Raw genomic sequence first — 24851 nt, forward strand, 5'->3', positions numbered from 1 at the left:
TCAGCAGGGGAAGGATTGTCACCATGTGCAACACCTCACCAGCACCAGTGGCTGGTGAGCCCAGGCCAGCGCAGATGCTGCACACAGCAATGATGCTTGCAGTGCACAGTCGCTAAAAAATGGGCCAAAGGCTGGGAGCAGACAGCCTAGCAAAGCTTTACCAACAGTTGGTGCCTGCAAACGCTGCCCGAGATGCCTTGGTTGGCACGGAGAAATGCAACATTTCCCCTGCAATGAATCAGCACGGGGTTTTGGTCCCAGGGCAGCAGGTCTGGCTCTCCAGAGCAGCAGCCACAGCAGAAATCAGCAGCAAAATCACAGAATCACAGAATCACATGGGGTTGGAAGGGACCTCTGGAGACCATCTAGTCCAACCCCCCTGCCAAAACAGGTCCACCTAGAGCAGGTTGCACAGGAACATGTCCAGGTGGGTTTTGAATGTCTCCAGAGAAGGAGACTCCACCACCTCCCTGGGCAGCCTGTTCCAGTGCTCTGCCACCCTCACAGTAAAGAAGTTCCTCCTCATGTTTAGGTGGAACTTAGGTGAAGCTTCACTTCATCTAGTTACACCACTGCAGAGTGTCACAGGTGGGCCGGAAACGCTGCTCCAAGACCATGAAACCTAGTAAGGATTTATTCCTCTCCCTCCTCCTTTGGGTAACATTATGGAATAAAATATTTTTATTTTTTAGAGCCAAGAAAGAAAAAAGGCAAATTCTCACATCCTTTTCAAGGGAATGGTGGTGTTTATTGAAATTTCTGATGCAGCCACTAGATGCCCCTGTTTTCTGATGAGCACACCAGAGCGGGGCATGCACCAGGATGCCGCAGCATCTGAACTTGGGGCTCAAACTATGTAGAAATCCTGATTGCTTCAGCCTCTTCCTCCCTAACGACCTTCTAAGTAGATGGGAATGTCCTTCCACATGTGGCAATTAGGAGAGACGATGCTGCTAAGTAATGGGAATGGTGTTGTCTGCCTGCCTTTTCTGCTCCAGGTTTGTGGTGGCTCTAGAGGAGGTGATGTAAAACTCAGCCACCAGTGGCCACGCAACTGGGCATGGCTGCCTGGACCTGCACATCCTGTCATTGTGACCGTACAGACCATTGCGGTGTCTCACCCCTGGAGCAGCCATCTCAGTCCCTGCTGCCCCTCAGGGCTGAATCAATCCATACCAGAAAAATGAGTCCCCGGGCAAAGCAATTAATCCAAGCAGAAACATTTCCCTAATTAATCCTGAAGTGTTTCCTTGTGAATGTGTTGTACAGGTCCAGAAAGGAGACTGATCACATTCAAATGGGAATCTGGCACTTGGTAAGCATGAGGGAACTTTTGTGTCTGCTAAAATAGTTGTGCCTCCAGAAGATAAATGCTCACACCACGTCCTTCCAACCCCAGAGAAAGCTGAGTTCTAGGATGACCAGCACTGGTCATACAACATTTGCTCTTTCTGAAGTGATCCTTCCCCTAAAATGATCTTGACTTATGCAAGGATTTATTTGAAGGTCTCTTAATTTAAGGAGAACAAATGTTCCTGCACCAGTGGTTTCTTGCCCTTGCTTCATGGGGTTTGCACAAACACGTTTTCTCTTACCAAAGTTCACACCAGACCCTGAGGTAACAGTGCATGGTAAATATTAAATATACCCAACTGAGAAATCCTGTGGGATACAGAATGGTGATTTATGGATTTGGTGTAAAAAGACCTTCTTCATGTCTGGGCACTCAGTCTCACAAAGGAGACTATGATCTAGAGATCATAGAATCATAAAAAGGTTTATGGTGGAAGGGACCTTAAAGATCATCTGGTTTCAACCCCGCTGCCACGGGCAGGGACACCTCCCACTAGACCAGGTTGATCAAAGCCCCATCCAGCCTGGCCTTGAACACCTCCAGGGATGGAGCATCCACAGATTCTCTGGGCAACCTGTTCCAGTGCCTCACCACCCTCACAGTAAAGAATTTCTTCCTAATATCTAATCTAAATCTCCCCTCTTCCAATTTAAAACCATTACCCCTCACCCTATCACTTCACTCCCTCATGAAAAATCCCTCCCATCTCTCCTGTAGCTCCCTTTAAGTACTGGAAGGCTGCTATAAGCAGCCTTGGTCACCTGGAGCCTTCCCTTCCACTCTCTCAGCCTGTCTTCATGGGAGAGGTGCTCCACCACTCTGACCGTGGCCCTCCTCTGCACCCATTCCAACAGGTCCATGTCCTTCCTGTGCTGAGGATGCCAAAGCTGGGTGCAGTACTCCAGGTGGTGTCCTCACAAGAGTGGAGTAGAGGGGCAGAATCATCTCCCTCGACCTGCTGGCCACGCTTTTTTTAATGCAGCCAAGAATACGGTTGGTCTTCTGCGCTGTGAGTGTACCTCAATAGATCATGTTGAGCTTCTCATCCACCACCTCCAAGTCCTTCTCCTCAGGGATGCTCTCAATCCATTCTTCACCCAGCCTGTATTTGTGCTTAGGATTGCCATGACCCAGGTGCAGGACCTTGCACTTGGCGTGGTTGAATTTAGAATCATGAGGTTTGCAGGAGCCCACTTCTTAAGCCTGTCCAGGTCCCTCTGGATGGCATCCCTTCCCTCCAGCGTATTGGCTGTGCCACACAGCTTGGTGTTATTGGCAGACGTGCTGAGTGTGCACTCAATCCCACTGTCCATGTCGTCAACGAAGATGTTAAACAGCACTGGTCCCATTACTGACCCCTGAGGAACACCACACATCACTGGTCTCCACTTGGACATTGAGCCATTGACCGCAACCATTTGAGTGTGGCCACCCAGCCAGTTCCTTATCCACCAAGTGGTCCATCCATCAGATCCATGTCTCTCCAATTTAAAAACCAGGATGTCATGTGGGACAGTGTCAAACACTTTGCATATGTCCAGGTAGATGATGTCTGTTGCTCTTCCCTTATCCACCAATGCTGTCATAGAAGGTCACCAGATTTGTCAGGCATGACTTGCCCTTGGTGAAGCCATCTTGGCAGTCCCCAATCACCACCTTATTTTCCATGTGCCTTCGCAGAGATTCCAGGAGGATCTGCTCTATGATTTTGCTGGGCACAGAGGTGAGACTGACCGGCCTGTAGTTCCCCAGGTCTTCCTTTCTTCCCTTTTTGAAAATGGGGGTTATGTTTCCCCTTTCCCCGTCAGTGGGAACTTCACCAGGCTGCCATGACTTTTCAAATATAATGGAAAGCGGCTCAGCAACTTCATCCGCTGGTTCACTTGAGGAGACGAACAGCTCTGGTGCCAGCATCTCCTCAGTGGAGCTGGGCAATCGCAGTGGCTGCTGTTGACATGGGAGGGCGCATGTGTGCAAGGTGTAGGGAGCTTCTGAGGGGAGCTCAGCCTGGGAAAGGTAGGTCAGCCATGATCTCTGCCTGGCAGAAAGCTGCGTCTTCTGTGCTTGCCAGAGCAGAAGTAGCCACAAAGAGAGAGCTCCCATGGAAGCATGCAGCCAGCCAGGTCTCAGGCTGCAGGGAGTGCCACAGTGTCTCATGGCTAGTGGATGGCAGGAGGGAGGACAGCTGGGTGACATGCCATCAGGTAGATGATCAACTCAGCCTGGTGGCAGAGCTAAAGGAGGAAGTAGAAAGGCTACAGAGCATCAGGGGGTGTGAGACAGGAAGATTGGTGGAATCAGACTCTGACCTCCCTGAGACAGAAACCGGAACAGCCACCAAAAAAACCCCAAGTTAAAGGAGATCCACTGCCCTCCTCCTGCCGGACTGAAGGCAGTGGCCAAAAGGAGAGCTGTGAATGGAGGCAAGTCTGTTCTAGGGGCAGCAAGCAAACGACCTCCTTGCTCACCTCCCCTAGCCAGGTGCCTCTGTACAATAGGTCTGAGGTTCTTGAGGAGGTAGGCCAGCCCATGGATGATGTGGTCAGACTACACCAGATGAGTTGCCAGAACCGGAAAGGCCTACCCCCTGTTTAACAACCACCTGCACTAGGAAGAAGAGGCAGGTTGTAGTTGTGGGTGACTCCCTTCTGAGGAGAACAGAGGGTCCAATATGCCAGGTAGACCCTCTTCTTAGGGAAGTCTGCTACTACCCGGGGCCCGGGTCAGGGACATCACTAGGAAACTTCCTAGCCTGGTTCAGCCCTCGGACTATTACCCACTGTTGATCTTCCATGTGGTTCCTTAGATGGTCTTGAACCTGATCTTCTATAGTGGGCGGTTTTTCATTCTCATAGCCCCTGCCTTTGCCTTCTGCGACTTGGGTGGTGTGGTTAGAAGTTGCTGGTGAAGACCTAGGCAAAAATGTCATTCAGTACATCAGCCTTCTCCAGACCCTGGGGCTTTCTCTCTGGCATACTTAACAGAAATTTTTCTTGTTGTCCTTGATGTCCCTGGCCAGATCTAATTCTATCTGGGCTTTATCTTGCCTAATCTGGTTCCTGGCCACTCAGACAGTTTCTCTGAATTCCTTCAAGTCTACCTGTCCTCGCTTCCACCCTCTGTAGGCTATCTTTTTGTGTCTGAGTTTATCCAGGAGCCATGGACAAACTCGTTCCTTTTTCCTTGTTCATCTAGGCAGACCTCCTGGCGTTTTTGCCTGACTTCTTTCTTGGGATGCATTGCTCCTGAGCTTGGAGGAGGTGATCCTTGAATACTAACCAGCTCCCTTAGGTCCTTCTCCCCTCCAGTGCTTTATGCCATGTTACGCTGCCAAGCATGTCCCTCAAGAGACCAAAGTCTGCTCTCCTGAAGTCCAGGGTCGTGAGCTTGTTGCACATGCTCCACACTGCCCTAAGGATCTTGAATTCTACCATTTCCTGATCACTGCAGCCAAGGCTACCCTTGAGCTTGACATTCCCCACCAGCCCCTCCTTATTGGTGAGAACAAGGTCCAGCATGGCTCCTCAACCATTTGGAGAGGAAAGTTGTTATTGACACATTCCAAGAACTTCCTGGATTTCTTGTGCCCCACTGTGTTGTCCCTCTGACAGATATTGGGGTGGTTGAAGTCCCCCATGAGGAGCAGGGTCTGTGAATGCAGTGTCACTCCTGTTTGTCTATAGAGGGCCTCATCCTCTCTGTTGGCCTAGTTGGGTGGCCTGTAGCAGACCCTCAGTGTAACTTCACCTGCCCACACGTTCCCTTTAATCTTGACCTATAAGCTCTGCATTGGCTCTTCATCCATCCCCAGGCAGAGCTCCATGCACCCCAGCTGGTTATTGACATAGACGGCAACACCCTTTCCTTGTCTCCCCTGCCTGTCCTTCCTGAAGAGTCTGTATTCCTCTATTCCAACATTCCAGTCATAGGAGCCATGCCACCATGTCTCCGTGATGCCAATGAGAACATAGCCCTGGAGGTGTGCACATGACTAACTCCTCTTGTTTGTTCCCCATGCTACGTACATTTGCATAGAGGCACTTCAGCTGGGACCCCAGTGAAGATGACTTATGGGCTGGAGTGGCTGCGTTCCCTTTGTGCTGCTCTTCAGGTGGTGGTGTGAGATCCTTCCTTTGAGGTGTGAGCTCTCCTTGCTTGAGCTTTTTTTGTAACAAGCTAATTAAAGTACTACCTTTAGAAGAGAAAAAAAGTGGGCTTTCAGGATGAGAACACCTACAAAGGTCTTCTGCTGCCTAATTCTTCCTGTTTTCCAGAGCAAGGTGCCTAATTAGCACTAGAGAATGTAATGGGGCCTCAGAGCTCTGAGTCATCTGGGAAGATGTACTTTTCCAGTTGACACTGCTGGAGAAACTAAAATAGCTCAGAGGAAGAAGCACCAGATATTCCTAGAGATCTAGTGTCACAAAAACTACTGGGATTCAAAATACCTTTGCAGATATTTAGAGACCAGTAGTTAGTCCATCTGTCGCCCACGGCAACTAAAAGGGTCCCTCTGCTTCCCTCCAGAAGCTCTGAATCAAGGTGTAAAACTCGTGACACCACTCCTCTCAGCATCCTGTTGCTAGTACCTGTGTTATGTGTGGTCTAATCCACAGGTTTTTGGTTATAAGACATGAAAGGTTGGTAACCACCCTTATGATCCTGATGGTACCAGCATGACAGTCTTTCAGGCAGGCTTATCTAGATGTGTCACACAGCATGTAGCACAGGCAGCCCTGAGGCTGGTCTTCCCTTAGACTGCCGCTGTGCAGGCCAAGCCACTTTTTGGGAAGCTACACATAGCCTGCCATTTTTTCATAAAAAAAAAAAAAAAAAAAAGGCTAAATTTACAATAAAAAATGAAGTCTGGATTAACTGATCTCTCTCTTCTCTCTGTGATTTCCTTGTGTTTTCCCTTGAGCCCGAGCTGCCCTGTAGGATTATGGCATTCCAGAGTCATTGGCATAATGATAACACGACTAAGAAACATGGAGACTCCCCTCTCCACACTAATCCATGCCAAGAGAATACTGAAGGCAGTAGATAAAGGAGTCACTAACACTGAGCTACATTTTGCTTGTAAGAATTGCCTCCCAGAGGCTGTAGCCATTTTGCAACCTTTTACATTTTCAGAGAAAATGCCTCCTGTGCCCATAATTAAGAGTTTAATATGCCACAGGGTCCTGTTTATCACAGTAACTTATTTTGCAGCAGAACAGATAGATAGACACTTTGTAGGTCCTCTGAATATCTTTCAGCCAATCCATTAGGTGGGGCTGTGATACTGGGGATTTTAATCACCGATATTCATTATTGAGTTATTATTAATTTATTTTAATAAAAAAGCTGCATATTTGCTTTGTTTCACAGGCAGCAAGACCTGGTGAGAGATTTCAAAGCACAGAATACTTTGGTTATTGCCAGCCTTGACTGACTAAATTCACAAGTTTGCAGGGTGAACATCAGGTTGAGCTTTCCCTTACCCTCTTAGCATCTCACAGAAGGCATGTGGATCCAAGGAAAAGGCACCTGTAAGCAGCTGCAAAGACACATGCAGTGAGGAGGGTGCACAGCAAGCTCACTACCCTGGACTTCAGGAGAGCAGACTTTGGCCTCTTGAGGGACCTGCTTGGCAGGTAACATAGGAAAAAAAAACTGGAGGAGAGAGGGACCCAAGGAAGCTGGTTAGTATTCAAGGATCATACTCAGTGACTCTTTTGCTTCGGTCTTCACCAGCCCAAGTCACAGAAGGCAAAGGCAGGCACTATGATAATGAAGAACCACCTACTGTAGGTGAAGATCAAGCACGAGACTATCTAAAAAACCTGAAGGTGCACAAGTCCATGCCATTAGGAATCAGTATGAATAAAAGCTTTAAGGATGCCAGTCTCAAATGGTTTAGGCCAAACAATTTTGCCAAGACAAGCAGCTGCCAAGGTACTGGCAGGATGCTAGGCGGAGCAGAGTACTGTGGTGTAGCAAGAGCAGTTGAGCCAGATGATTTGGGTGCTGGAGGAGCTGGAGCATTGAAGCCTGGAGCAGAGGACCCAGGAGCAGAGCAGCTTTGCCCGGGGAGCCCTGCTCTTGGCTGCCTTGCAGCACTGGCAGTTCTGGGCGGTTGCTGGAGTCCTAGTCCTGCTATTCGGGCTCTGCTGGCGGCTCAGGAAAAGGAGCCATCAGCCAGAGAGCAGCTGTGAAGAGGAGAGCTCCGGCAGCAGCACAGAGGATGAGGAGGAAGAAGGCGAAGGAGAGGACTCTGATGACGAGGGGCGCCTGGTCAAGATTTTTGCAAAGCGCATCCGTGGGGCATTGCTGAGCACGGCCTTCAAGCACCGGGTGGCGGAAGATCTGGTGAGCGACCTCCTTGGTGTCTTCCAAGCGCGCTTGGCCAACAGTTTCTTCCCGGTGCTGGGGCCAGCCATCGGGGTGGGCAGCGCCTTTGAAGGCTGGAATCCCCGTGGGCGTGATGCGGTCTACCGCCTGCTTGTGCCCCTGAAGCCCCCCCGTGGACACAGCTTGAACCTGGAGCTGGACACTGCGGAGGAGATGCCGGCAAAGAACTGCGTCCGTGTTCAGCTGGAGTGCACCTGCATGAAGGACCAACGTGTGGAGAACATGCTCTGCTTCGTCCACCAGCCCGAGGAGGCGCTGAGGAGAAATCAGGATTCCAGCCTCCTAAGCAGCCTCTGCACCGGCTTCTACCTCAACGTGCAGAAAATTGCCCGCTGGTTCCAGACCTTGGTGAGCTCAGCCTGGGGGGAGATGCCTCAGTGGCATCACTACAGTATGAAGGTGCTGCCTTCCCACCGCTCCTGCAAGCTGCAGCTGACGAACGCCTCCGAGGGATCCCTCATTGTTGAGGTGATGTTTGGGGTGCAGCAAGGCGACTCGGACGTCTTCCTGAGCAGCCAGGCTACAGAGGCCATCTTCACCCCAGGCACAACATGGGCAGAGAGCTATGCTGTGGCAGAGACAAAGTTCTTCAGGCATATGGCCAAGCAGGCCCCGCAGGACACCTTCCACCTCAAATGCCTGCAGCTCTGTGCCGGTATCCTGGTGGGCACAAGCTTTTCCACCTATACCTTGAAGACTGTTGTGATGCACCTCCTGAACACCATACCCCTGGCAAGCTGGAGAAGGAAGGAATTCCTGTTGCGGCTGCAGGATATCATGTGGTACCTGCACAGCTCCTTGGAGGAGAAACGCCTTGACCACTTCTTCTTTGGCAATGAGAACATGCCCGAGGACATCATCTTGCCCCCATCCTTCCAGGCGGCTGAGCCACTCAACCTCTTCCAGTGCCTGGTGCAGGATCCAGCTGCCCACGCCACGGCACTGCGTGAGCTTGAGGAACTGCAAGATCGGCTCACAAGACTGCTCTTCTATGGAGTCTGAAAGAGGTCTTCATGGACAGAGCCGTGCCTGTGTCCCCTCGGCTGCCCCGCGTCTTCAAGAGAGTCCATTCCTTCTGGGAGCTTCACTCTGTGCAAAGTTGTCAATAAAGTGTGTGTGTTTGAACAAAAGCTGCATCTCTGAGTGTGTGTGCATCAGTTGTTTGGGGAACACAGGTATTGGGTGCTGACTGCTCAGCTGCCCCAGAGTCGGGGGGCGTTTAGACCACTTCTAACCATGCAAAGAGACCGTATGTCCCTCAGAGCAATGTTTGAAGGATGAGGAGCACAGGTGATGTTCTCCTCTATGCTCCCAGTCAGAGAAGGGGTTCTGAAGGAGGAGACAAAGTGAGCAGGTGAATGCCTGGCTGCACAGCTGCTACTCAAGGTTTTGGCTTCTGAGACCGTGGATTGACCTTGGAGAAGCCGGGTCTGTTGTGAGCTGATGGCATCCACCCAACCTCATACCGCAGGGAGAAAGAGGGGAGGATGCGGGGCACAGAAAGGAAAGGGAAATCCCCATGCAGCAGCCCTCAGCCAAGAGCAGCAGTGTCCTCCTCCCAATGGTCTCCCCAGCGCACCCCAGCCGGTGAAGACCATGGTGGCTACAAAGATGATTTTCGCACTGCTTTCCCTTCACGCCATCATGACCAGGGTGGCGATTTGACCTGGGCCGAGAAACTCCCTGGCAGCTCTGGCTGGGCAGGGACCAAGCGAGAGGGACCGCTGATGTGCCTCGGTGTGTTCACTGGGGTCTGGAAGAACTTCTACCCGTCCCAGACACTCTTCAGGGAGCTGGTACCTCAGAACAGAACGTACTGGACATGGAGAAGCTGGTGCTGTATTGGCAGTAGGAGTTGCCCACTGGGAAATCTCCACCCGCACCCCCAGCATCACCCTTGGGAAATGTCTCTTTGGAAGCAGTGTCCTCTCGCAGTGGCACAGACGGAGCAGAGATCCTGCCATGGACAGGCCCCATCCACCCACCAGGATAGACACCACTACCCACCCATCTACATCATGAAGGCACCAAGAGCACACCCATGACCACAAGCTCAAAGGCCAGCACCAAGGCAGCCAATTCCATCCCACGGGATGGGATCTCAAGGAGCAAGCAGAGCATCCACGGGCCACAATGCTTCACTGATGTTTGGTAAGGGTTTGGGGGTGCTTCTGTGACGGTGTGCTCCCCCCGAGGTGCCAACCTGACTTTTATCTCCCATATCCCTGCCCAAGCGATAACCACCCCTGGGGGTCACAAGGGGTGCAGACGTCTAGTCCTGATGGCAGCATCTGGAGCTCCAAGGTGGTTTTGGGAATCAGCTAACACCACAATAGCCAAGGGGGAACTTGAGCAATGCTGCTACTGTGGTCAATATGCAAATATGACTTGAGGTCAACCATCTTACCCCCGTAAATAGTCAACAGCCCAAGAGCCCTTTGAGCTCTCCGGCGGCAGCGGCCTACCTTGAGTAGGGACGCCCCTCAAGATTACTTCTCAAGGTTCAGAGAGTCCTTGCCACAACAGATCCTCGGCAAGTGACTAATAGCATGTTAAGCTTCGAAACCTTAGCTAAGTGACAGAGAGGATTGATTGCGCATATGTAATCCTTCAGACATAAACCATTGACCAAGTCCGGGACTAGGACTGGATCCAGCCGCCCCTAGACTCCTCTCTGGGAAGGAGTGTAGAAAGCAAGGTGGTCCTCTCTGACCCTCACGACTCAATGGGAAAAGGTGTCCCTGACACTTCTGCCTGACCCTGTCCTCCATGCAGTAAATACCCAAGTGCACCTTGCCATCAGATCCTGTTAAAACACACTCTCAAAGGCTCTGGCTGAGCCGAGGTGGGGCCGACGGTCATGCCCGGTTGCCGGATGCCCATGATGCGCTCCGGCGCCTGGGACACCCCAGGGGACGTGTCACAATGGGGGCGTCACACAGTGGGGGTGGCTGTAAGGCTGACAGCAGGCAGCTGCCCCAGTACGGCCTGGGCCAGCGGTGAGTGGGGTTGCGGGGGGAGGCTGGGCTGGAGCAGGGCCGGGGCAGAAACGCCGCCCCCCCGGGGGGGTGGGTCGTCACCCACTGGGCATCGAGGGCCCAGCCGCTGGCGGGAGCGCCTTGGGCCGGTCACGGTGCCGCCACCGACGGGGCTGGGCACAGGCCTTGCTGCCTCCGCGCTGCCTCGGCCCCTCTCCTCCCTGCCCCCAGCTCCCTGCGGCTCCCATCCCTGCTCCCCCTGCCCCCCGGCTCTCTCCCTCCATCCCTCCCTCCCAGCCCCACTGAACCCCTTCTCTCCCTCCTCCTGCAGGCTATGGCTGCAACAATGGTCCGCGCCTTGCTTGTGCTGAGCGTCTTCCAGCTCCTGTCGATGGCCGGCAATGATCTGGATGAGGCCACGCGCGAGCGCATGCGGCTCCGTGAGGAGTGTCTGAACCAGGAGACGACTGGGCTGCTGGAGGAGCTGGAGCAGAGGAGCCAGGAGCAGAGCAGCTTTGACCAGGGAGCCCTGCTCTTCACTACCTTGCAGCAGTGGCAGTTCTGGGCGGTTGCTGGAGTCCTGGTGCTGCTCTTTGGGCTCTGCTGGCAGCTGAGGAAGAGGAGCCATGAGGAGGAGGAGGAGGAGGAGGAAGAAGATGAGGAAGAGCCATTACAGATGTACAGATTTCTGGACAAGCACCCATCATGGCCCCTGCCAGACAGGGAAGGAGTATGCTTGATGGTGGAAGAGCTTGTGAATGACCTTCTCTGTGCCTGCCGTATCCTCTCCAGCAATAGCTTCGTGCCATGGCTGCAGCCAGCTGTCAGCTTGGGTGGCTTTGCAGAAGGCCGGATTCCCGGTGAAGACTTTGTCTATCGCCTGCTTGTGCCCCTGAAGCCACCCCCTGGGCACTCCTTCCACCTCGAGCAGGGCAGCAAAGGGGACAAGCTGGTGAGGGACACCCGCCTGCGTGTGACACTGGAGTGCACGTGCTTAAGGGAGCGGCGGCTGGGGGACATGCTCTGCTTCCTCCACCACCCTGAGGACGAGCTGATGATCAGGCAGGAAGCCAACCTCCTGCAAACCCTCTGCTGCGGCTCGTACCTCGACGTGCAGAAAACTGCCTTCTGGCTCCAGGAGCTGATGAGAGCAGCCAGTGTTGCTCTGCTTGATGAAGTCCCGTGCAGACTCACATTGTTGCCCTCCACACACTTCTGCAAGTTCAAGCTGACCAACAGCGTCAAGACATTCCTCTACGTTGAGCTGATCTTGGCCGTGCAGGAGGGCAACGCATTTGTGAGCATGGAGTAGGCAGGAGTCTGTGTTACCGGCAGCGCGAGGTGGCCAAAGAGAGCGAGTCCCAAAGAGAGAGCACAAGGTGGCTGGAGAGGCTGCTGCACGAGACACAAAGGCAAGGGAAAGCCAAGAGCGGCAACATCATCCTCCGGACAGTCTTCTCAGCGTAGAAGCCAGTGATGAAAGCAGTGGCTGCAAAGATGACTTTCATCCCGCTTTCCCATCTGGAAAAGGTGCTACTTAATCGGCAGTGGGAACTACTCCTGCACGTTTTCTGCACAGCAAATGTGACTCTGGGGAGTCAGACCCAATGCCTCCAAAGAGGCATGGAGAGGCTGGAGAAGCAGGAAGGCTTGAGACACAGACTGCATTTCCACCGGGTCATTGAGTGCCTCCACCTCCTTGAGAGAGTCCATTCCTTCTGGGAGCTTTATTTTGTGCAAAGTTGTCAATAAACTGTGTGTTTGAACAGTAGCCGAGTGTCTGCATCAGTTTTTTCGGGAACACGGGCACAGGGTGCTGACTGCTCAGCTGCCCCAGAGTCGGGGAGCGTTTGCTGAAGAGCTGAGGCGGTGGGCTCTGCTTTCTCAGATTCTGTAGCTAAGGCTCCCCCTCCTGCCCATGTTCCTGCTTTGGGGCAATGAGAATAATCCACCACTATCCACATCTCTGTATTTCACTTGTTGCTCTGTGGTGTGCCAGGCTCTGTTGTGAAAACAGGTTTCCTTGAACAGTACTCCCTTCTTTGTGTGTGGAGCTGGATACACAATCCCTCAGATGGCAGATGGAGTCTAACTGCCTTTGACTGCAAGGGTTCAGAGCTTTCTGGGATGCAGAGGTTGTGTCCCCTGGGTCAGTATTAGCCAGCACAAGGACCCTTGAAGACCTGGCCCTGAGACTGAGGCAGTGCAAAGCAATAGGTTTGCCCACCTTGTTTTAGTTGCAGTGCTTTTGTAGGTGGAAAGCCACGTAGGAGAGGCCAGCACTGGCCCATCTATGGAAGTGGCAGTGCTGCTCTGTGGGATGCAATGTGAGAGCCCACCTGGCTGCCAGGGCTCTGTCAGGCATGGCTGGGAAGCAAAAGCTTCCTCCTCTAGTTCCTGGCTGGTCAGTCAACAGATTGGCAGCTAACAGTGCTGGCCCCCACCCTCTTCTGCAAGCTCAGGCTGACCAACACCTGCAAGAGATCCCTCTCCATTTGAGGTGATGTCTGGAGTGTGTCAGGGCACCCTCCTGAGCATGTATTAGGCAGAGGCCAGTGTTACCAGCACCACGAGGTGGCCACAGAGCTGTGCTGTGGCAGAGGTGCAGTTCTTTAGGCGCTTGGACAGACATGTCGCACATGGCAGCTTCCACCTCAAATGCCTGCAGCTCTGCACCTGGATCCCGATTGGCATAGGCTTTTCCACCCATGCCCTGAAGGCCACTGTGATGGATCTGTGGCCCACCAGCAAAGCTGGCCAAGACAGGACTTGCACCTGAATCCTGTCTGGCACTGCTGTAAAGGAAGGGACTTCAATGTGACCTGAGGGGACCAGAGGTATAATACAGCTGTGAAAGTCTTCAAGGCTCAGTCTAGGGCCCATTAAAACTGCAGTATTCATCTTGTACTCACCCACCCAAAGTGACAGCATAAAAAGGAAATAAAAAGGAAATTTGGCACAGAGAAGAAAATAGGAACTGGATATAAAAAAGGACTCTAAGTACTCCAATTCATGTTTTGCGGCCAGATAGGCAACATTTTCTCATAAGCATCAAATTCATAGAATCATAAACTCATTTAGTTGGAAAAGACCCTTAAGATCATTGAGTACAACTGTTAACCGCATTACCAAGTCCACTATTAAACCATGTCCACCTCTCCTTCTTGCCTATCCCTTCTGAAGAGTTTATAGCCATCTACTGAAGCACTGCAGTTGTATGAGTCACCCCATCATGTTTCCATGATTGCAGTTACATCATAGTTTTCCTGCTGCACAATGGCTTCCAGCTCCCCCTGTTTGCTGCCCATGCTATGTGCATTGGTGTAGCTGCACTTCAGCTGGGCTATTGAACCTGCCTTCTTTTTGTGGTGAGAAGCCCTGTTTCCAATCTAACTGTTCTAAGGTCCTTCCAATAGTTTCTAACATAGCAACAACCCTTTGTGTCTTTGCTGCCACGTGGATCTCCAATCCTTCCCCCACTGAGATGGCTAAGGTGCTGCACGCATTAATATAGAGACGTTTAAAATGTGCTCCAGCATATCATGGAGTACACTGAAGGACCTCGCTAGCATACCGTCCCTCAAACATTGGCGCGCTGCCCCATGGCTTATCACTAGCAAGCCTGGTTTTATCCTTTCCCCCTTCAAACCTAGTTTAAAGCTCTTTCAATGAGCCCTGTTAACTCCTGCGTCAAGATCCTTTTCCCCTTTTGAGAAAGGTGTGCCCCATCTGTCACTAGCGAGCCTGATGTGTAGATCGACCCAAGATCAAAGAACCAAAAATTCTGCTGGAGACACCAGTCATGGAGCCGAGTATTTGTCAGCTGGGTCTTCTTGTTTTTTCCAACATCTTTCCCTGCAATTGGAAGGATAGAGGGAAAAACTGCTTGTGCTTCTGGTCTGTTAATCAGTCATCCCAAGGCCCTAAAGTCTCTTTTGATCGCACTTAAGACTTCTTATTGCAACTTTGTCACTGCTTACATGAAAAATCAATAATGGATGATAATCGGAGCACTTTACCAGGTTAGGAAGTTTTCTCATCGCATTTTTAATCTGGGCCCAGAAAGACAGGAGACTTCCCTAAGAATAGCATCTGGTGAGCACACTGGGCCTTCTGTTCCCCTCAGATGAGAGTCTCCTATGACAATAACAGAATCACGGAATTGTCAGAGTTGGAAGGGACCTCTAGAGATCTTCTAGTCCAACTCCCCTGCTAAAGCAGGATTGCCCAGAGCACATCACTCAGGACTGCATCCAGGCGGGGCTTGAAGATCTCCAGAGAAGGGGACTCCACGACCTCCCTGGGCAGCCTGTTCCAGGGCTCTGCCACCTTCACCGGAAAGAAGTTCTTCCTCATATTTGAATGGAACTTCCTATGTTCCAGCTTGTGCCCATTGCCCCTCATCCTGTCACTGGGAACCACTGAAAAGACTCTGGTTCCATCCTCCTTCAACCCACTCTTTAGATACTTGTAAGCATTAATAAGGTCTTCCCTCAGCCTGCCATCTTTTAAATAATAACCTGCAGTCTCTTCTTAATGGAAGTGTTTTTGATGCAGGGCGTAGATGCAGGTTGGCGACACCTCCAACCTTGATGAACCATCATCCTCATCATTGTCTGGTTCCACTTGCAGAACCTATTGTACAGGGTGTTTTGCGGGGGCGGAACTAGGCCATGGTTCCTCGTGGCCCATCCAGGTCTCATCATCCACTGTCACACAAGCTGCAGGCTCCTGGCAGGTCTCCGAGATGTCTGCGGTTGGGGAACCACCCCTGTACACCGTGGCCCTGGGGTGCACTGTATGCTGCCAGCAGGTCTCTCTGCTCCCCTGAGGTTCCCCTGGTTGAGGAAACCCACCTGAACACCATGATCCTCCCCTCCCCTGTGGGTCCTGCCGCCGCTGCAGCTGCTCGCACCCAGGAGGGGACGTGTTGTCCACCTTCTCTCCCCACTGTGTATTTTTGACGGAGTGGAATTTCTCATCAAGCGAGTACAAGTGAAGATCAGCAGGTATCGCTGCTGGGGAAAACTAGTAGAAGGAGATGGAGTAAAAGCCTAGTTCATTTTTAGAGGAATTTGACAAATTGGATAAGGAAACAGATTATGAGGTGTGATCACGTTCCAGAAGATTAAATGTCAGAAACTGGAGGAGTAGAGCCAGGTTTAGGTCCCCAGCACAGTTTCCCAACATGAGCTGGAGGCCATCACCCCCAGGACTTCGATGCGTCATTCACATTGTGACCTCCCTAAAGAGACTGCAGGTGAGATAGTGTCACTATCAAACCACTAATCCTGTCCCAGCTTCTCCTTGGAAGTCTTTTAGAGCAGCCTTCTCTTGCTCCTCAGCTGCTGTTCCCGATGCATCCCAGATCTCCTTTTTCTGTGCTGTAAAGCCCCCCTCTCTGTCTGGCTCTGCCCAGATTTGCTTTTTGCAACCCTGCCTTGGGTGCATGCTATCGCTGTGTTGGCAGGGCCAGCGGGGCTGGGTGGCACAGGTAAATGGATTCCATGGGCGAATAACCGAGTGATTTCCCATCAAAACTAAACCCTGACCAAACTAGTCCAACCTCAAAACTATTTTTTGTTTGGGAGGGGACTGAATTTGAGCACTTATTGTTTTTATTATCCTTCTCATCTCTGTATTACAGACACAATACTTTTAAAAGTTAGTGTGGTTTTCCCATGCTTCTGGCTGGAAAGCAACCTGAAGACATTTAAATATTTTGGTGAGAACCTGTAGAAATTTCATTCAAGCTGTGCTACTGCCAAGCAATGCCAAGGAAGGATGCTACCTTGTGACAGGTGAAGAAAATCAGGCATTCTTATTTCTACAGGCTTCAAAAGGACTATAGACCTGTGTGTAGAAGAAACAAATACATGTATCTCAGTGAAGCAAGACAAAGCTACCCTTAAGCAATGGCACAAAAGTTCAGTGAGATAATCACATTAGCATTACTGAGCTAGCCATGCATGTGAAGCACAATACAGCTCCTATTTCCTATTTGTATGCATTATGAATCTAAAATATTCGTATTTTATTGTCCTGCATTGACAGTAAAATGCTAGAACAGAAGAATGGCTGGTTTTCTGTCTGGACTCTCATGTCTTATTTAGTGCAGTCTTGAATGGCAAGCAGAATTAATCAGGTTCTCAACTTCACTTTATCCAAGATTATTCACACTAGCGGACCTTAAAGAAAGCTGGGGATGGAAGTCTGGTGTCCTTTCCTTTGGCTTCGATATATATATTCCACCTGCTCAAAAATCCTGAGGGGCTTGAGCACTTAACTCTTGTGCAATTTCAGTAGGATTTAAAGACGTAACCTATTTAATGCCTCTGAAAAGTCTAGTTTCAAGCCATGATGGGCATCTGGCTAAAGCCTGCTCTGATCTGACAGCACCTTTCCGCCCTGTGCCGGTGCTGCTGGCGCCTACCGAAACAGATGCAGTCCCCCACCCGGTGCTCCTGGAAGGCAGGCAATGGGGGATCACCAGCTTGGGACAAAATGTCAGACGTGTCTGAAACAGTCTTCATGCTTTAACAACCTTTGGTATTTCACAGCATCACAGAATCACATGGGATTGGAAGGGACCTCTGGAGATCATCTAGTCCAAACCCCGCCCTGTCAAAGCAGGTCCAGCCAGAGCAGGTTGCACAGGAACGTGTCCAGGCAGGTTTTGAATGTCTCCAGAGAAGGAGACTCCACCACCTCCCTGGGCAGCCTTTTCCTGCATGTTTGTAAAGGACAGCCAGCCAAAGCCTAGAAACGCAACATCCCCATCTGGGGGCCTGATGGAAAACCTGGGGGAACTCCTGGCACTGCCTTCCTGGGTTTTGACTTGGGGGACAGGAATCTCCCCTGCCAACGCTCCCCCAAGCAGCAGCTGCTGTGGCTACCTGTCAGCGCCAAGGGGGAGAAGCTGGGTTTGCTGCCCATGGAAGGGATTTCCCTGACATCATGCACACTGGTCCCTGAGCACCAGTGGCCACAAGAAGTGTGGAGGCCGCCTCCTTTACAGGGAACTAGGGAGAGCAGCTTTGCCTCAAGAGCTCAGCGTGATGAAGGGCCCAGAGCAACCCACCGTGCTGGCTGTCACACCTGCCAAAATGAAGCTGTAATGAAAACAAGCGACTTTCAATAAAGCCTGTGTGTTCACTTGGAAATAATGAAAACAAGCACAACGCAGCCGTGGAGCTCTTCTCCGTCTGTGTGTCACTGCTCCCTCCCGTCACACTGTCACCAGTCTGCCTAGAGCAGGGTCCGTTTGACCACAACAGTCTGCTGCAAGGTGATGTTGGCCCCACTGAGAACTGAATGCTAAGGGACCCCACTAAAATAAATTACTTTTGAAAAAAAGTATAGGGAATTATTTTACAGTTGTTTTCCAGTTGCTAAAGTTGCTGTTGGAAACTGCTTTTCCCCCAGGACCTTGCAGAGCCCCTGCCCACTTCAAGTGAGGAGGAGACTCCCTGCTCTGGGTGGTCTTCATGGAGCACCAGCCAGTCTCCATCCCCTCCATCTCCTCAACAAAAGCAGGAGAGGCATGGGCTCTTCAGCCCATGTTTTCCATAGGGGTTCCTGACCCACTGACTCCCCTGGGAACAGGCTGCAGACTTACTGCATAACTTCACACTGAAGTCATGCAGCCGTGACTATCGGCAAATGCTTTCAGCCCGCAGTCTCCACTGTTCTTCCTTTACCTCTTCTTAGTTTGCAAGAAGAGAGGGGGAGGAAAAAAGACTATTTCTGGGAAGCTGCCTGAGTTACCTAATGATGTTATGGATCATGTTGCTAGGAAGGAAATACCCCTGAAGAGCAGTACTCTGCATCCCTGAAGGTTTTAACCTCTTTTCGAATAAAGCTGATCACTGTTGCATGAGGACTGTGACAGCCCAGGGAGGGTGGACTACTCCAATATCATGTTTTAATGACAACATAAAATCATTAATTTCTTTTTTTAGAATGGATTTCACAAACTTAGCTCCTGTACTACAACTCAACAGATCAGAAGTCTTTCTCTCTGCCTTGTTTTGTTCAGTTTTCACATGCTTCTTGAAAAATCTTGTTGGATCCCCACGTGACTTGGTCGACATGTCATGTGTTTAAATTAGAATAAAGACATTACTTAGTTTATTGTTCTTATCTTTGTTGTTCACTGGGTGTGCCTGTCCCTTCCTCCTTTTTGTCAGCTGAATGAAGCTGTCTGAAACAGAGCTTTAACACCACGGGGCATTTGCAACAGCAGCAGAAGACGAAAAGAAGCAAGTTTTTTCTAATCTCTCAGTGCACTTCTTCATCTTCCACCAATGCAAACCTACCAAATTTGAAGTTTAGAAATACATCCAATAAAAATTTCTTCCTACAGAACAAACCCAAACTATTAAGGCAAACTAGCAATTATTCTTCCACACTAACATCAACATAAAGCAGATCAGAAGAATTAAATGCACAAGAGTGCAGTTCTTTTATGATTATGCACCCTTAATCTTCAGAAGATGGTTAATTACATTTTAAGCAGCATAAGAGCCCTAACATATTTGTATGTTAATAAAAATTCTCACCAGGGGTTTAAATCTAACATGTATTCACAGGTATAACTAATGGCATTTTTCAGTAATACTGTGAAAAAAATATGCCTGTAAGTTAGTAGCTTCACACAGGAAACTGCTGTGAGTTTTTAATTTACTCTCTAACTATTCTCCTGATCATCCTGTTGTCATGCTGGGACAGCTAAATGCATACAGATTATAATGATGGTGTGCACCCAACGTAGCAGTGTCAGTGATGACATTTGTCAGTGTTTGAAGTCAGGGCTGCTGCAATCAGAGCTCTGCAGCCGAGGGAAGGAGGGAAACAAACGGGTTTGACACTGCAGCCCTGCGGTTTCACAGTAACTCATGTTTGCTGGTTTAAGGCTTATTCCAGTTCATAAAGGGACTAGTCTCTACCTGGCACAGGCCCAAACATCTCTGTGATTTGTAGCTTCTAGGACTACCTGTTAACTGTGTCATGCTCAGAGACGTTAAGGGTCCAAAGAGACTTTTTTCATAGAAATCCTCATAAATGAAGACAGAGCTTGTCACTTATCTCTGCTTCCAACCTCTGGGAAGCCAGAGCATTTGGATTCAAAGTGGAATCTGTATTCTTTGTCCAGATCTGTCCCTGGGAAATTTTAGCTCCAGGATTTGGGCTAGGGTACGACCTAGCCTGATTTTGAGTCAAAACCCTCTTTGCTTCCGATGCAAGGCAGCTCCGGCAAAGCAGAAGGCATGAGCTTTGAGTGGTCCCACTTCTGGCATAGTATACCAAAATGGGAGGCACGTGCCTTCCTCCTGGGTTCACCCACTGCCCAGGGGGAGAGCAGGACTCTTCATTCACTGAACGGCACTGAATTCCCAGAGCAAGCTCAGGGGAATGAGTATCATGGGGAAAGGGAAAAAGCAGGTGCTATTGCTGTTTACTGCAAGTGCTGAGATCAGTGGCCACAGGTGTCTTCACTCTGAGGGGAAGTCCTGGGGTCCTTCCCTCTGGTGTGTTTATTCTGTTGGTTGACCAGCATCATGCCATTTTCCTCTGCAGGAGCCACTTGTGTTTCAGAAAAAGAAGCTTTACAGCTTGACTTCATTTTTCTCTACTATTTGGTCATTTCTTCCCACAGTGGATTTTCTTCATGTCTACCTCCCATTGCAGACATTGTCATTCTGAAATATCCCCAGGGCATAAAGATAATTTGGGAAAGGAGGAAAGAACTGAACTTTTGAAATATGTTGCCTAATTATTAGTATTCCTCATTCTGAGCCATATTTGTGACAAGGATGACTCATTGCCCTTGAACACCCACTGCCTATCTATTTCCTCTAATGTTGCTTTCCTTTTTGATTTTCCGGATATGGATAGCTGACTGCTTATCTATTCCTACCGTTAAAATGATGCATAACTGCTGCATTTTGTGGATGGAAACATTATGGACACTGAAATGTCATCACAGCCCCATTTGCTCATCTGCTGTTATTTACTTTCCAGCAGACAATATTCAGTTCAGAGGCACACACAATGCAGAAGTCAGCACAACATTCATCACATTGATATCAGGGCATACAAAGCACGCTGCTACTGATCAACGGAAGCAGTCTGGGCTGGAGGATTTACAGAGCTTCCCATCTCCCTTCTGGCTTTGTACAAATTGCCCCTGGCTGAGAGGTGGTAGCTCTGGAAAGGAGCCATGGCATGGCTACCTGCCAGTGGGAGGGGTTCTCAAAACAGGAGGATGTAGAGGTCCGCTGTCAGAGTGACCTTCCTTTCTGGTGCATATAGCTGTGCGCTCTTTTCCTCCAAAGCCTGCCAGTGCCACCACTGAACTCACTGCTCCCTAGGAGGTTTGCACAGTGCTTCCTGGGCCACCAACCTTTGCAACGGCCTCAAATTCCTTCCACTGGTGAGGCTTTTTGTGGATGCAGATGAAGCTCGGTCTAGAATAAGAAGACATCTCTGGAGAAGCATCCTGAAGTCCTGACACACAGTCAGGTCATGTGAAGTAAATGCCGAGCTATCCAAAAGCACGTCCCAGGAAAATCAGCAGTGTAGGGTGGTTTAGGCCTCTTCAGTCCAGGACTTGAAACCAGAAGCCACAACACTGTGCACTTGTGCATCACCATGTGCTATGCCCTTTATAAACACCCTGCAAAAATTGCCCCCACCCAAGAGAGTTTCCACCTCAGTGATGGAAGTCAGCACATGAATACTGCCCCCCAAGAGCTTTCAGCAACAGTAAGACCCCTGTTATGAAAACTATGGAACAGTCTGCGCAGGGAAGCGGCTAAGTCAGCATCCCTGGAGGTATTTAAAAAACATGTAGATGTGACACTTAGGGACATAGTTTAGTGGTAGACTTGGCCGTGTTAGGTTTACAGTTGAGACTGGATGATCTTAAAGGTCTTTTCCAACCTAAATGATTCTATGATAATATTCAGCCAACTCATGGGTCTCCCTAGTCAATGAGGATGAGAATACTGCCCTTGGGGTCTGTGAGGACTTTTTCGCTGCTTCTAGGAGAGTCACCAAAAGAAGGGATTGGGCATCTCTTAAAGGCAGGTGGCTGGTCATAGGCAGGCAGGGGACTGTATCTCATAAGGCTTTAGATCTCTGGAGGTAGAAATTGTCACTGCATCCTTGCTGCCCTCTTATTGCTTTTCTGGCACGCACTCTCAGCCACTTTTTGAGAAAAAAAATAATCCTGGTTTACCTGGACCTTGGGTGGCCCTTCTGATATGCTTAATGCCACAGATTTATGGGAGAGGACAAAGGAAAATCTCAGCTATCAGAGGGTGATGCAAAGTGAATTTTGTAGTGTGATAAAACTCTTCTGTCTCACATTTCTTTTTTCTTACTGATTCAGCTTTCTTTCAGTCAGCATCCATGATGTGTCAAAACTTCTGGCTCCACGTTTGCATCAAGATGCTCCTTAGCCCAGAGCAGAAAACTACCATGTAATGCTGGAAAAGAGCAAAGCAACCACAACACTTGCAAAAAGGTGTGGGGATGATAGCAACCAAACAGAGCTGCTTGGAGAGCACTGGGGGTGGCAAGCAGCTGGCTGCAAGGTGAAGGGATCTGGGGCAAAATCCTCAGCTGGTGCAATACTGGGGTTCAGCCCAGCTGCTCCCCTGAAGGCAGATCCGCTCCAAATAGTTGTTTCCTTTTCCTTCCACATGGTTCTGAATTTTTTTATCTTTTCCTTTTGATGCCTTTTTCAAACAAGGAGCTTTGCCATATGGAAATTTGCAATTATACCAGCTTGTAGTTGCCTCGTATCTGCCACATAAAACAAAGTCAGTCACTCCCCACATCTGGAGGCAGCTGGCTGGAGAGGTCAGATCCAGCTTCAAATAGCATTCCCGTTTGTTGGGCTTGTCCTCCAACCCCAGTTCACACATGTGTTTTGACACAACCAGAATTACAAGTTTGTAAGTTTTACAAGAGCTGCCTCAGTGCAGGAACAAGGAATGGCTTTGCCAGGTCCGATCAGAGCCCCATCACAGAATCACAGAATCACAGAATCACCTAGGTTGGAAGGGACCTTTTAAGATCATCTAGTCCAACCGATGAAAAAAACAAACAAACAAACAAAAAAACAACAACAACAAAAAAAAAACAACAAAAAAAACCCAAAAAACACACAACACCCACAAACAAACCACACACACCACCACACCACCCAACACTAATCCATATTCCCAAGCACCATGTCAACTCCTCTCTTGAATACCTCCAGGGATGGTGCCTCAACCACCTCCCTGGGCAGCCCATTCCAATGCCTGACAACCCTTTCAGTAAAGAAATATTTCCTAATATCTAACCTGAACTTCCCCTGGCGCAACTTGAGGCCATTGCCTCTTGTCCTATCATCTGTAATTTGGGAGAAGAGACCGACCCCCGCCTCTCTACAGCCTCCTTTCAGGTAGTTGTAGAGAGCAATAAGGTCTCCCCTCAGCCTCCTCTTCCCCAGACTGAACAACCCCAGCTCCCTCAGCCTCTCCTCATAAGACTTGTGCTCCAGACCCCTCACCAGCTTCGTTGCCCTTCTCTGGACCTGCTCCAGCACCTCAATGTCTTTCCTGTGGTAGGGGGCCCAAAGCTGGACACAGCACTCGAGGTGGGGTCTCACCAGTGCCGAGTACAGGGGGACGATCACCTCTCGGGTCCTACTCACTACACTGTTCTTGATACAGGCCAGGATGCTGTTGGCCTTTTTGGCCACCTGGGCACACTGCTGGCTCATGTTCAGCCGACAGTCGACCAACACCCCCAGGTCCTTTTCTGCCAGGCAGCTCTCCAGCCATTCTTCCCCAAGCCTGTAGCACTGCCTGGGGTTGTTGTGACCCAAGTGCAGGACCTGGCACTTGGCCTTATTGAACCTCATTCCGTTGGTCTCAGCCCATCCAGCCAGCCTGTCTAGGTCCCTCTGCAAAGCCTCTCTACCCTCCAGCAGATCAACACTCCCACCCAACTTGGTGTCGTCTGCAAACTTACTGAGGGTGCACTCGATCCCCTCGTCCAGATCATTGATAAAGATGTTGAAGAGAACCGGCCCCAGTACCGAGCCCTGTGGGACACCACTCGTGACCGGTCGCCAACTGGACTTCATTCCATTCACCACCACTCTCTGGGCCCGGCCTCCAGCCAGTTTTTTACCCAGCAGAGAGTATACCCATCTAAGCCATGAGCATCCAGTTTCTCCAGCAGAATACTGCGGGACACTGTATCAAAGGCCTTGCTAAAGTCTAGGTAGATAACATCCACAGCCTTTCCTTCATCCACCAAGCGAGTCACTTTGTCATAGAAGGAGATCAGGTTTGTCAAGCAGGACCTGCCCCTCGTGAACCCGTGCTGGCTGGGCCTGATCACCTGGGCATCCTTCATGTGTTGCATAATGGCACTCAGGATGATCTGTTCCATCACCTTCCCAGGCACCGAGGTCAGGCTGACAGGCCTGTAGTTCCCTGGATCATCCTTCCGACCCTTCTTGTGGATGGGCGTCACATTTGCTAGGCGCCAGTCGGCTGGGACCTCCCCAGTTTGCCACGACTGTTGGTAGATGATGGAAAGTGGCTCTGCAAGCACTTCTGCCAGCTCCCTCAGAACCCTCGGGTGAATCCCATCTGGGCCCATAGACTTGTTTATGTTGAGGTTCTGGAGCAAGTCCCTCACCATCTCTCTTAGAATTATGGGGGCCTCATCCTGCTCCCCGCCCCTAACTGCTAGCTCAGGGGTCTGGGTCCTCGGGGGACACCCTACTCCACTGCTAAAGACCGAGGCAAAGAAGGCATTCAGTACCTCAGCCTTCTCCTCATCCTTTGTCACTATGTTACCTTCCATATCCAGGAGAGAGTGGAGGTTCTCCCGAGTCCTCCTCTTGCTGTTAATATATTTATAGAAATTCTTTTTATTGTTTTTAACATCCAGGGCCAGGTTAAGTTCTAGCTGAGCTTTGGCCTTTCTAATCTTTTCCCTGCATAACTTTACTACACCTTTGTAATCTTCCCAAGTAGCCTGTCCTCTTTTCCAAAGGACATAAACTTTCCTTTTTTCCCTGAGCTGTGACCTTAACTCTTTGTTCAGCCAGGCCG

At 50.2% G+C, this 24851-nt stretch overlaps 1 protein-coding gene and 1 pseudogene across 1 annotated transcript; both read left to right on the plus strand.

The window, feature by feature from the left end:
- The first annotated feature begins 2479 nt into the window (after positions 1-2479).
- Positions 2480-8749, plus strand: LOC141465404 (inositol 1,4,5-trisphosphate receptor-interacting protein-like 1; annotated as a pseudogene).
- Positions 8750-10607: 1858 nt separating this feature from the next.
- Positions 10608-12037, plus strand: LOC141465405 (uncharacterized). The gene is given in 3 exon segments (XM_074148784.1): positions 10608-10700; positions 10795-10902; positions 10904-12037. Coding segments are annotated over 3 exon segments (1335 nt in total).
- The last annotated feature ends 12814 nt before the right edge of the window (positions 12038-24851 follow it).

This window comes from Numenius arquata, chromosome 6, assembly GCF_964106895.1.
Source record: "Numenius arquata chromosome 6, bNumArq3.hap1.1, whole genome shotgun sequence".
NCBI classification, from domain to species: Eukaryota; Metazoa; Chordata; class Aves; order Charadriiformes; family Scolopacidae; genus Numenius; species Numenius arquata.